The sequence below is a fragment of the Aythya fuligula genome, chromosome 22 (assembly GCF_009819795.1).
Source record: "Aythya fuligula isolate bAytFul2 chromosome 22, bAytFul2.pri, whole genome shotgun sequence".
Taxonomy (NCBI): domain Eukaryota; kingdom Metazoa; phylum Chordata; class Aves; order Anseriformes; family Anatidae; genus Aythya; species Aythya fuligula.
Window position 1 is genome coordinate 332,683 of NC_045580.1, and position 13,448 is coordinate 346,130.

General features: G+C 39.4%; 1 protein-coding gene across 1 annotated transcript in view; it reads right to left on the reverse strand.

Moving 5' to 3' along the window:
- CDON (cell adhesion associated, oncogene regulated) overlaps positions 1–13,448 on the reverse strand; it is a 53,580-nt gene that overhangs the window by 24,850 nt on the left and 15,282 nt on the right. The window contains exons 3-9 of the mRNA XM_032201982.1: positions 10,561–10,641; positions 7,968–8,240; positions 5,924–6,070; positions 5,494–5,637; positions 4,636–4,923; positions 3,523–3,792; positions 2,279–2,635 (exon numbers count right to left, since the gene is read on the reverse strand). Coding sequence (XP_032057873.1) covers positions 2,279–2,635; positions 3,523–3,792; positions 4,636–4,923; positions 5,494–5,637; positions 5,924–6,070; positions 7,968–8,240; positions 10,561–10,636 — 1,555 coding nt within the window. The 5' untranslated portion in view covers positions 10,637–10,641. The remainder of the gene's footprint in view (positions 1–2,278; positions 2,636–3,522; positions 3,793–4,635; positions 4,924–5,493; positions 5,638–5,923; positions 6,071–7,967; positions 8,241–10,560; positions 10,642–13,448) is intronic.

Consider the following 13,448-nt stretch of genomic DNA (forward strand, 5'->3'; position numbering starts at 1 on the left):
CTCATCTGCCTAGCCCCACCTCAGAACAAAAGCGTGACTCAACTGGGTCAGACCAAAGGATGAAGTACCCCAAGATCTCATCTCCAACAGTGACCAGAAGTAGAATTTAGGGAAGGTTTTAAGCCTGTTCATCTCCAGCCTTTCATAATGCTTCAGTAACAGTATTTCTAGTTCAACAGGGTGTTGTGAAAAAAAAATAAAAAAATACTCCCTTGCAAACAGAGAAGCACTGAGCATCCCAAGTTGAAGCATTAGGAGAATGTATTCACAGCTTTTACTTGTATGCTCCGTAATACCCCATGTTTTATAGCTCACTATCATGTTTCACCTTTGGGTGCCTCACTTTGAAGACAGAGCCCTCATTCGTTTCAGTCTCTTCTCCTGCAGAAACTGTTCCATATCCCTATGAATTCCCCTGCCAGGTTTTACAGCATCTTTACTACTTATTCTACACCCGTCTTTAATCAGGGCTGCAGATGTACAAGCAGTTTTCAACCTGTTGGCATTCCTTTTATTTGTATGGCAGCAGAGCAACCTTTGTATTTTGTCATCAGTGCTGTCTCTGCTGTGCAAACAGATCACATTCCCAGGCATTTCTTCCCCGCTTCTTAAACAACCAAAGGATCCCCCCTTCTATGAGCTTGCTGAGTACGTTAGCAAAGGCTGGGAATGTGCTCTGAAAATGTGAACATAGCACATCAGTGAAGTCACCCCTGCCTGGCAAGCCTTTCAAATTACCCTAAAACTTCTCAGACATGTCTGGCCTCTATAAAAGATAGCTTGAGCCTGCTTTCCAATATAACATCAACCTAACTCTAGCAAACACTGCTCTTTCTTGGGTTTTGTACTAACCTGCCTGCCACTTAGACTTCCTGCAGTGTATTTTTCTCCTTAATTTCCATTAGACAAAAGTTATTTTGAAGAATTAAGTGTAATTAGTAGCTATGGAAAGATACTGCCATACATGCAAACACCACAACTGTCTAAAAAAGACTTTAAATGTTGTGCCTATAGGATGCTAAGGCTATTGTTTTATACTTTGTTTTCTCAATATGATGGTGGCTTAAGTTGCCCTGCCTGTTTTTAAGACCATGCAATGGATCAGGTCATGGAACAGATCCAGCAGAAATAATAATAAAAAAAACACAACATTTTTCAGCCAAATAATCTTTTACTCTGTGCTTGAGCAAGGCAAATTACAGAGACAAGCTGCTGAGGCAGAGAGCTTCTTATATTAATCCTAACATCAATGAAATGCACTGGAATCACAGCTTAAGCATTTCTGAAGCACCTGAACAACTGACTACCTGGCACAAATTCTTCATTAGAATTTCTAAATGTTTGAGCATGTCTCCTGGCATGGATGGGAACTGTTTAAAAACCTTAACAGCTCCCAGAAACTACTTAAGGAGTTTTATATCAAAACCAAATGCTATAACCACCTTCTACATCATAATCAGCAGCATATTAGAAACCGATAAAAGTTAATAAACAAAACATTAAACTTGAACTTACTGCCATAAAATTCTGAGGCAAAGCAGTGGGATTTTTCTGTTTGATACAGATTGAATTCTGTGATGATATTTAGCTTTGTTTCCTCTTAGCAAGGGTCCAGCAATAATTTATAAATAAAACTATACGATGGGATCACTTTCATTAGTTCCCCCCCCCTTCCTCTAAGTTCCCCCTTCAGCATATTTTCACATCATATAAATGAGTTTAACTGGTGATAGAGAACTTTAAGTATGGGACCACGTATATGGAGAATCTTTAAATGCACTGACATTCTACTAAACGTCCAGAGACAAGATGCTGTAGCAGATGAAAAACTAAATCACTTCATGTAATTAAAACCTGTACCTTAGTTCTTGTGGATGGAATTTATGAAGGGAACTTAAAATTGTACTAACATAACATTCCAATGTCAAAAAAAGACAATATTTCTTTCCCTATCTTGCCCTTAATTAAGAATTCTCTTTTCCTAGCAGCACAGCACCCACCTTGGAAAGTTTCTTAATCACATATTAGAATGCTAAGCACCATGCAATACACGCAGCCATTTCCTCTCTGCCTATCAGTTGAGGAAATAGGGAAAGGAGAAAGAGGACCATGAAGGCAGCTTGGACCCCTCTGCTGCGTTTCCCCAGGATACCTCCACTACCCACCTTCATTTTAATTCTTACTTAGATGCATTTCTCACCTAAATCTGTACGCTGACTACCTCTACTCTCCGTGTTACAGCACTAGATTCCATATCAGTTTTGTGATTCAGGCTTACCAACTGTGAGGAAGGCTTCTGACATCGCAGAGCCATGCTCGTTGATGGCTTCGCAGGTATACTCCCCCACACGACCTGGAGTCACATTCCGAATGTGCAATGAACTTGACCCTGCTTGAGATGCGGTGAAATAGGTGGTGGGCTCTGCAATGGTGCTGCCCTGCATTGCTTGGGAAGGTTCTTGTGGGTTTGGATGAAGCACCTGGGAGGGGTGGCTGGTAATGAGGCCTCTGCTATCATACCAATGGATCACAGGAATGGGCAGGCCAGTGGCGTTGCAGAACAGTGTAACATCCCCACCTTCTGTCACACTGACGCTTGCTGGTGGAGAGACTATAACTGGCCTTGACCCACTGCCTAAGGAAAAAGGGCAAAAAATAAGTGTGGTTAAGGAACGTGTTTAATGCCAAACTGAGTCAATGCAATTAAAAAAAGAAGTCATGCACGCATCTTGTTAATCATTTCAACTGTTATTTCTTGTCTAGATGGCTTCTCTAGACTTCCTTTCCAGACTTAAGAGATCAGATGAAATTTATGCTTAGAGAAGACTTAAAGAAAACCACACTGAAAACACACTACCTTTTCTATACATGAAGGGGTTGACTGTCAAGGAGGAACATATACATGTCTGGCTTAGCCCACTCCACAGGCGAACAGGTAACAATGTCTGTTCAACCAGTACATCTCACATCAATTTGAATTTAGTTAAAAAATGTGCCAAAAGCTACACAAAATGACAAGAAAACAGGAAACGTAAAGTTTTTGTCCATGTCTGTGTATTAGTAGAAATCAAGTTCTGCAGTATTGCAAAGTATCTTAGACTGAAGAGTGACCAAAAGCACTGTAGGTACCTGCTAGTCTGATACTAGCGAGTGTGCATTAACTCCAGATCTGGAAATCATTTTGTAAACTGAGGGTATGAAAGAGTCATTACTCAGCAGCCAATACTGGTAAGAATACCAGTTCATCCAGCACAACAGTACCCTGATTCCATTTAAGAATAAATTGTATCAAGTTCAACCAATTGACTTAATTGCAGCTGATAATCTACACTTTAATTATCAGATAACCACAATACAGAAACATCTACTGCTTTTAAAATTCAACTGAGAGCACCTTATTTGTAAGATTTGCCACATATAGTGGTCAGAAGCAAATAGATACATAATCAAGTTGGGGGGGAAAAAAAAGTTTCAAGTAGAAATGCTTAATTTGAGTTCTTGTAGGCCTGCAACTGCTCCTACCTGGCTGTACATAAAGTCTCCCAGTGGACTGCACAAATCCAATCCCATTGTTTGCTACACACTGGTACAAGCCAGAGTCCTCCGCAATGACACCATGGATCTGCAGGCTGTTTCCCAATAGCAGGTGCCGTGGAGAATGATTGAGGGGAGCTGCATTGTGCAGCCAGGTGAGGGTTGGAGCAGGGCTTCCATGGACATCACACCAGAAATGTACAGTTGCTCCAGCAGCCACAGTTTCATCTTGCAGTCCCTTGGAAATTGAGACTGGCTCTAAAAAGAGAAACAATTTTACATTGTATGTTGATCTTAGCCTAAATCCTGAAAAATAAGACTGTGAAATATTAAACAAACTTACCCACACAAAAGCTAAGCAAGCACCACGTACTTCTGGTTCTACGCATAAGTTAAGCTGTTTTTCCCCCACATGCTTGCTTATTTTAATGGTCTTTTCCCTCTATTCCAGTGATGTTTTTATTAACAATATTAACGCAACACTTATACTTTCAAAAAAAATATCTTTAGTAACATCCTCATTACAAAAGGTGTATTTTGTGTCAACAACCTATTTTCCAAGTTCCTCTAGTGTACACATTTCAAAAACCAAACAAAAACAGTCATGGAGACAAAAAACTCAAACACAGGAAAATCTGCTACAAAGGAAAAGGGAGTTTAGGAACAACTTGCAAACACATCAGGCTGGTCAAATACATTTCTTTAGCCTTTGTTTTTGTCCTCGACATACCACCTCTACTTGTCAGCTTTTTGCTTACATGTATATACAGCCTCAAAAGAGAAACATCTCTGCCACATTATTGATACAATATCCCATATATACTTGGCACACTGCAGAAAACTAAATAGATAGGTTCTTGCCTCAGAGTGTGTTTTCCTTTATTGTTAAATTATTTCAGACTGCAAAGGATTTGAGAAGAGATAGTCATGAATTTTAATTTGGGAGAGATGATGAGATATGCTCATAATGAACATACCTTTATTTTACTATGCTTATGTTGAGAAAAAATACTAAGCTACTTGCAATCTAATACCAAAAATCACAAGTATACAACCAAAACAAATATTTTGGTTGGACATCAAAATTTCTTTATTTCTTACCGAGTATCGTAAGTGAATAGTTAATGTATTTCACTACTCCAAATTCATTTCCCACTACACAGGAATAATTTCCAGAGTCCGATGCTTCAAGCCTGTCTGATACAAGATGGGAGTGCAGCAGTTTCCACCTGCCTCTGCTCAGTGCGTCCTGGCCATCTTTCACCCAGTGGACTGAGGCTGGAGGCAGTCCACTGACAACACATTCTAGTGTCAAAGAGCTGTGCTGGGGCACTGCCAGGGTCTGGGAGACCAGGGGATGAAGTATGTGGAAGCCTTCTGAGGAAGAGCCTGGAAAAAAAGGAGACAAAACTTATCTCTAACCTAGTTTTTAAATTTCCAATTCTGTCCTCCAGTCCTGAAGCTTTACCATGTCTTTTTAAACACAGGTATTTCCCCTTGTGACTAAGCACAATACTATAATTCTTCCAGAAATCTTGCTCAAAAATCAGTTTGGCAACTGCAGAATTAGCCCTTGAAAAGGGAATACTGCTAAGTGATCTGTCCTCTTGGGATTTGAGAAGCAGGCTCATTGCTCCTCTGAGGCAAAGAGAAGTAAGAATTTAATGTGCAAATAGCACAGGACAATTTTTTTTTTTTTTAATAACATTTGAGACCAGTGAACATTTAGGCTGATACATCCATGCCAAAATCTTTTTCTGTGTGTGCTTTTTTTTTTTTGACTCAGATTTAACCACAGAAAATGAAAAATAACATTCAGCAGATATTTACTAACCACTTCATACACAGCAGAGGACAAACATTTGATTGTCATAGTGGTAAAAATTTAAGATCTAGCCAAATGTATGATTTATTCAGTTTGAGATGTATTAATTCTGCAAAATCAAATCAAATACTTACGTGTGACTATAAGCTTATGTCCAGCAGGTTCTACTTTGAGATCATGAGTGACTGGGTTGTACACAGCACATTTGTAGGATCCCTTGTCTTCTAAAGATACATTCAAAATCTGCAGGTTTCCAGATGGAAGAATTAGGTAGTTATCTAAACAAATAGGGAAGGAAAAATGATTATATTTAACTTAGTTTCAGATAAAGAATTGCTTCTTTTAAATAACCTGTCATAAAAATCAATCTGTTCTAAATTTAGGATCACAAAGAGATCATACTGCTATGAAAAGGATATTAATTTACAAAGCTAGATTTAGATGAAGTGATTTGTGCATAAAGTTGTGCAAGTTTCTGGAAGGTTTTAAGTTACTTCAGATAAAATTCCAAGAAAGAGTTTGTTGGATATTTATATCGCTGGTTAATGCCACAAAACTTCTCACCTGTTGATTGTTCCAGCCATTTTCCCCGCACTCGAAAACGAACTTGTGCTTTAGGGTTACTTTCTGGCACCTTGCAGCCAATGAAAGCTGTGCCACCTTCCTCCGCTACAATGACAGGTTTCACTGAAGTATCAAAATTAGCTAAACCTAGAAGGGAATGGGTAAAAGGTTAAAAGCAGCAAAAGCTTGGGAAAGGTGAAGGGAAGTAATCACATTTTTTTTTTTTTTTTTAAATTAAAGATAGATGGTATCAAGCTGATTATCTTTCCTGGCCCAGCATTTAGATGTTCACATCCACAGGCATGGTCCTTTCTGTATCCTGTAATACCATAAGCTTTCTGGTGTAGACATGCTTTCTTACCCCAGGAAGGACTAGCATTTAAACAGGAATAGTGAAGAGAAAAAGTAGTTCCTATGTTCCCTCAACTCCTCCAGGAAAAGAAAGCAGAAAAATCAGTAAGAGAAGACTGTGGTGTTAATCTTGGGCTCTGAAGGCAATACAGAAGATAATTTGAACTAACACAAGGAAGCCTTCTCATAAGAAACATTACATTGTCTTTCTGTTTCTCTTAACACAACAGTGAGTACAATAGTATTTTCCACTCACTGCCATGAGCAGTGAGGCAAGCAGAAAGCCTCAACAATCAACAGCACCTTCAAATTTGCTACTAAAATCTTAAAAGGAGGATAAAAGTACAAAGGCTGCTCTTCTACTCCCTTCATGTAGAAAGCATCTTCTAGGTCGAGAAGTTTTTCTATGCTAGCTACCCTTATAGCACTCTTGAGAGGGTCTTACTATGGGTCAGTACTCTACCAAAACACTTACAAGAAATTTTCCTCCCAGGGGGATTTTGGACATGCTCCATAGATGAGATACCCTTACAGAAAAATCACTCAAATCCTGCTTGACAAAGGCCCAATTCAGGCAGCACTGCAATCTTAAGCAGACAAATCATCCTCATGGAGAAATACTACATTCCTATTCTCAGCACTATGTCATCCTTTCTACATGGAAAACATTGCACTTCCTCTAAACTCTTTTAAATCAAGTAATTTACAGATCAAGCACCAAAGACTGATTAGAAGAATCAATGCTACAGAGATGGGAAATTCCACCTAGAATAGCAGAAGACAGTGCCCCCCAAAGAACAGCATTTCATTAGTGAAAACCATCTAGATGTAGATGGAAGGTGCACAAGTTCCCTTCCTTTCCTAGGCAACAATTCTGACTCATTTCTCCTCTCCTTTCTTACTGACTCTCTAGCATGCTTCTGCAATGGTATGGCAGCTCACTTTCTGCTTTTTTATCCATTTTGAAGAAAAGTTTTCAGGAACCTTGCATTTTAAGGCATTCATTGAACAGAATGTTATTTTCTTGAGTAATATTTGCATCTGCCAGAAAGCTCTCTTAAGGTCTCTAACCCAGAGTTCAGCTAAAAAGGGGCTATTGACAATGCTAAATCAGTCAACTGTGGCTTTGCTAGTGGACTCTTTAAAAGCCTCTACGGATGAATATCCACAAGCTCTCCAGGGGAGCTGTTCCACATGTGCATCACCTGACAAATACGTAAAGGGTGAGTGTCAGGAGGATGGAGCCAGGTTCTTCTCAGTGACACCTAACGATAAGACAAAGGGCAATGGATGTGCGCAGGAACATAGGAGGTTCTACTTAAATATGAGAAGAAACTTTCACAGTGCGGGTGACAGAGCACTGGAACAGGCTGCCCAGAGGGGTTGCGTAGTCTCTTTCTCTGGAGACTACAAACCCACCTGGACGTGTTCCTGTGTGACATGATTTAGGCATTCCTGCTCTGACAGGGGGATTGGACTAGATGATCCTTCAAGATCCCTTCCAATCCTTCCATTCTACGATTCTGTGTGACAGGTCTCACATGACACAGAAGACCTATCAGTGAAAAACATAACTGATCACATACTAAGTGCTGGCAGGGTGAGGGGGGGATTTAAAACTAGGCTTTTTCTACAAGTCAACTAGATGAGATCTATGCAATTTGCAGAGTAAGGAACACAAAAATTAACTTACTGCCTATCGATATCGCTGCAGCCCTACTCACAACAGCGCCCACGCTGCTGTTGGCAATGCACTGATAGTGACCAGATGTTGACAGGCTTAGAGAGACGATTGTCAAAGATCCTGACTGGATTTCCACTTCTCCCAACCTGCTGTCCAAAGGCTCTCCATTAAACAGCCAAGAAATGTGAGCTGTGGAGGGCTCAGCAGAGCAGTGTAGTTGTATGGGCGCACCAGACTTCTGGACAGTAGACAGGGGCTCAGAAGTAAAATGGGGAATTAAACCTAAAATGAAAAAAAAACACAATATTAAGTTCATGAAGAGCATTTATTAATGCATTTTGCATGAGCACATGCAATGAGATTAAGGATGTATTGACTCATGTTGGAGACTGATCATAGACTGTATTATAGCAATCCTCTTTTGTAAGGTTTGTGTCACTTCACAAACCAGACTTCTTTTATCAGTGCTGGAAGGGACTGGTTGCTTCAGGAAAAAGTTTCTCAAGAGGCATAAATATTCCTAAAAAGACTTCTCATATCGCACACTGACAAATGCAGAGTCTCTAAACACCAAGTTGGTAGTGATACTCACTCAAGTAGGTATCACCTTTTCTTTTGCAAGAAGAACTCATTACAAATTCCCACTCTCAAATGCCAGGGAAAACTTCTGGACAAGATTCAAACCCCATGAAGACAGTAACAATGATTAAATGAAGGTAGGTTCTGCTTAAAGGAAGGCAAGATACATCCCCAACTACAGACAATGCGAGTGTGAACATCAAATCCAAAAATTAAATCTAAACACTTGCATCCAGATATGGCTGATATCACTTGATAAAAGCATGATGAGAGACCATGTTTGCAAGAGCCAGAAAAAGGGGGAAAGCAGTAACTGCAATCACACTGGTTTAAATCAGAGTGAAACAGCACCCGTCACCTGAACAGAGTCTAGTAACACAGCTGTAGCTGATCTGTCCCATATGAAGCGGGCCCGGACATGATTTGTAAAATTTTAGAAATGGTAGCAGCCTGCCACGTATTTATGCAGAACTGCCTCTGAGTCTGCAGAACTAATTAAAAATAGCAGGATAAAAAAGCTGGATGAACAGCAAAGGCTCTTGATAATTCCAAATACATGGACTTCATCAGGATGAGAATGATGAATTGGACGCCCATTATCTTTACTGAGTCAAGACGAACAGAAACAGGAAAAGCTGCTAATAAATAAAAGGTTCGGTTGTACAAAACTTGGGTTATGAGAATCCATTTATTTGCCAGAAGAAAATTCCTGCTTGTGGAGGAAATTTTTTCCAATCCTGGCCAATGAAACATTGGGAATTATTTCCATTTGTTTTCTATGGAATTTTCTGCTAAGGAAATTTGTACAAACAGATCAAGAGAGGCAATTAACACCAATGACTCCTATTTGGTTAGAAACATGGAAGAAAAAGTGTTTGTAAAGAGACAGAACAGCAAGGGAAAACAATTTTAGGTTGTGAGTAAGCTAAAAAAGTCCAGATAGTACAGGTCAAGACAAGATTAAATGACATCCAAATAAGAGACAGTTTTCTTGTAGGTGGGGCTCTCAGTTCGTGCTTTTCTTCCAAAGTCAGTCTGTCCAAGCTCTGTCTATACAGATGAATTTCAGATGAGAAACTGTGCATTTTTAACAGAACCATAAACTAAACTATCTGCATAAACAAAATAAAACTGGAAATTAAAGTGTGGCTTCACTTAAAAAATATGAAATCCATAAAAATGGTATCCAAGCATTTCACAGGACTCCAGATGTACATTTTTAGCTTTTAATTAGAAAACTGTTTTTCCTATTAGTTCAGTTTGAATTTCCAGGGATAAGAGAAAAGCATTGGGCTTCTTAGTTCATGAGCCACCAATAGCTCTGAAACTGCACCGTTACTTTCATCTTCCCTCATCTTTGTCCCTGTCCTTGCTTCTAACACCAATACTTTACATTCAATGTAAAAGTCAAAATTGGTAGCAGTGACCCTGCAGCTAGAATTAATCTCCTATGACTGCTTGAAAAATAAAATTTATCCCATTTGCTTATAACGATTGGCTGTGAAGTGCTAAAAGTAGTAAAAGCTTCTTTTTGGTGTGGTTACATTAAGACAAGCTGACTATGCAGAGCAGATGTGTCAATTAAAACCATCCCTCTTCTTTTTTTAACGCAAGAGCTGTTCCAACTACAGCCACGCATCAATGTTCGTGTTTCAAAGATCTCATTCCCCCTTTCCCTTGCAAATTTCAATCCCCTCCCAAACCCATGGGAACACAAGATGCATGGTACACAGCAAAATCAGAGTCCAGCTAGTCCATGGAGATCCCAAAGAACAAACCTACATAACAGAGCCTTCTAAATTCCAGCATTTGTTTTGAGCCAAGTTTTCAAAAACAAGTCATATATGCAGCGTAAGACATTTGAGCTTCAGAGTGTCAGCGCTCCGTGTGTCCTTAAAATCAGCCTATCATTAACATGCATTAAAATTGGCATTAAGATTGAAATGCACTCTAAATCACTGCTTGTTTAGAAGTACACGCTCAAGCCTGCAAATACATTTTGATTAGGGCAAGAAGGCCTTACCTGAACTTGTGGCAGATATGAGAACTGTGACGGCGACAAAGAGTGGTGCCTGTAAATGTCCAGGATCTGGATGCATAGCGCCTGATTGCAGAAGTTGAAAGCACAAAGCTCCAGATTAAGATGAGGCACTGAAACAGATACAAAACAAACAAACAGATGTCTACTGTAAATTTCAGGAGTTATTCTTTTAACTCTCTAACAACAAAGTGTTTGGGGTTTAAAAAAAAAAGCACAACCAGGAAACAGCCAGTATTCTTCACAATATAGAAACCATCTGTAAAAATGAGTTAGATGTTGAACTTAACTATGTTTCCAAGTACTATTCTTAATATAAGATTTTTCCACAGCTGGGATGTGAGGCATACACGCTGAACCATACAGCCTTGATAAATTAGACTACTTTCCAACCAGAGGAACTGAAGTCCAAAGTAAACAGCTTATCTATTTGAGATAATATTGTTTGCAAACAATAATCATTTGGTCATCTATCACCAGGCTACACTTGTTTTACAAGTTTTTGTGAATCTATATTCTGCAATGCAGCTACTGCTTGTGGTTGTGCTAAACCTGCTTAGTGAGATATGTCATCTGCTTTCCTCGTCACGTTGGTCAAGAACCACGCTGCTTATGTGCACTGTCCCTCAGTGGATTTACAGGCAAACTGTGGCAAATCCTACTGAAAAAAAAACATTATCAATGTCGATCTTGTTCTCATTTATATTCCAGAACTGAAACTGCTTTCTCATACATACTGCTGGGGTGTCTACACAGCTGCTTCTACAACAGGACAGCCCTTTCCTCAGCTGTATCACACCTGGCAGTTGCACTGCAGAAGACCTCCCTTTCAGCACCTAAATATAGGGACCAAGTCGTGAAACCAGCAGCCCCCCTTGCATGAGGTAAGTCTCAGCCACTGTGTTTCTGACACTCAGAGTCCCCATCTCTTCTCAAAAAAAAAAAAAAAAAAGTTAAAAAAAGCAAACACAAAACCCTGCACCTGTCACTCATTTAAGTTTTTTATTTGCCTTTTGTATTATAATGATTAATGTGATTTTTAGTTCATTTAGCATAGTTACTTCATTTATCAGTCTGCCTGAAACAGATCATACAATTTTGCTGCTGATAGCATTCAACATATATTTTAAACATCTCATATATCAGATATATATATAAACACATATCTAACACAAATACAATAACCATGAGTTTTACTGGCATCGTACAGAAACAAGTGCAACAATGCATACATTTGATAGGAATAAGTCCTAAGCAGCACTCTCAGTTTATTGAGTGTTTGCATAGCCATTTGGTTCCAAGAATCTGGATCCAGATATCAACAGCAAAATTATTCCCACAGTTTATTTAAAATTACAGTATTTTATCATCAGAATGTCACTGTAAAAAGTATATGCAAAATAAGCATCAGGAAAAGACTCCAATAACAATAAAAGTATCACTTCAGATTTTATAGAACTATTTGCTTACAACTACTTCTCCCTGCAAATTGCACTTCAAGTTTATAAGGACAGTTTTAGAAGGCTGACAGAAAATCTGATGAGTTCTGCTCCTGTTTCTGGGCAGTTTTATCTGATCCAGCAAATTTATTTCAGCTGTTCAGAAGATCCAGTAATCCAGCAGACCACGCTGCAACGGTTTGCTGGTTCCTGAAGTAGTCAGGACTGTTTTGGTAAGATACAGATGGCAAGGAAGACTGGCTGTGCAGAAAGTATTTTGGTTTATTTGAGTTCTCACTCGGTTCAAGGGCAGCAGAGCCGCTCCACCAGCGAGCACAGAGGACAAAGTAAACATGCAGAGAACTTGTTAACATCAAACACTTTTCTGAAGAGGGTGGGGGGCAATGTTGCTTTTCGCCAAATCTTCCCTTGACTATTTATTTATGAAAAGCAATGAAACGTATATTCTAGGTCAACTTTAACCCCAGCACATGGAGCTACTGGGTTATTTTGCAGCTGTCTTTTTAAACAAGGCCAGCTCATTATCTTTAACTAAACTTTATCTTTGGAGATCTACTTTATCCAGGCTCTGATTTCCCTTTGTTTATCTTTCTCTTTACATGTTCCTAGCTGCCAGTATCAACAGCTACTCCTCTTTTGACCTACCAGTTTGGCTTTCATAGGCTTGTGGAGTGGTAAGACCAACTGTAAAACAGGGAGTATGCAAAGAAAGCCACAAATACCAATGCTCTTTGACTGGAGAAAAAAATAAAAATATTAACTTTAACTGGTGTAGCATTGTTCAGCAACAACGCCCAGGCATCAGAATAAAGTTTGTCTGTCATCTAGTTTTGAGAGGACTGCAAAGACCTCCTATCCACTGGTGAATATGCAAACACTCAGAGAAGGTGGGATCCCGCAAGACCAAAAAATATTTGCTTTTTTCTTCTGCAGGTGCTTTACCTCATGTCACTATAGAAGGCCCTCACTATGTAGAGGAGGAAAAACCACAGCTCATAGTTTTGGGGGTCTTTAGACACCCAGTGGAGAAGGCTTGCCTCTAACATTCCATTAATATGTATCCAAGTGTTAAAAGGCCTAAGCAATGGAAGAACAGGACTCTTCCTCTTTGCCACCATTTCAATAATCCTGAACTTTCATTTTGCCTATGACATTTGACAGCAAGTATGGGTCATTGGGGATCTACCTGGAACAGAAAAAGAAGCACTTTGGCTGGATGCAACTCCACTTTAGTATCTAAGTATCCAGGTTGAGTTCACCCAGAACGTTGGTGTGATCCTCCATTTGCTGTTCCTCACTTGAGATAACCGATTTCCATCACTGGTAAATCAGATAGTTATTTTGAAGGACGAGGTGTCACTGAGAAGATAGGGCTATTTAAGACCCTTGTAAAATAAAATAGTACTAACAGGA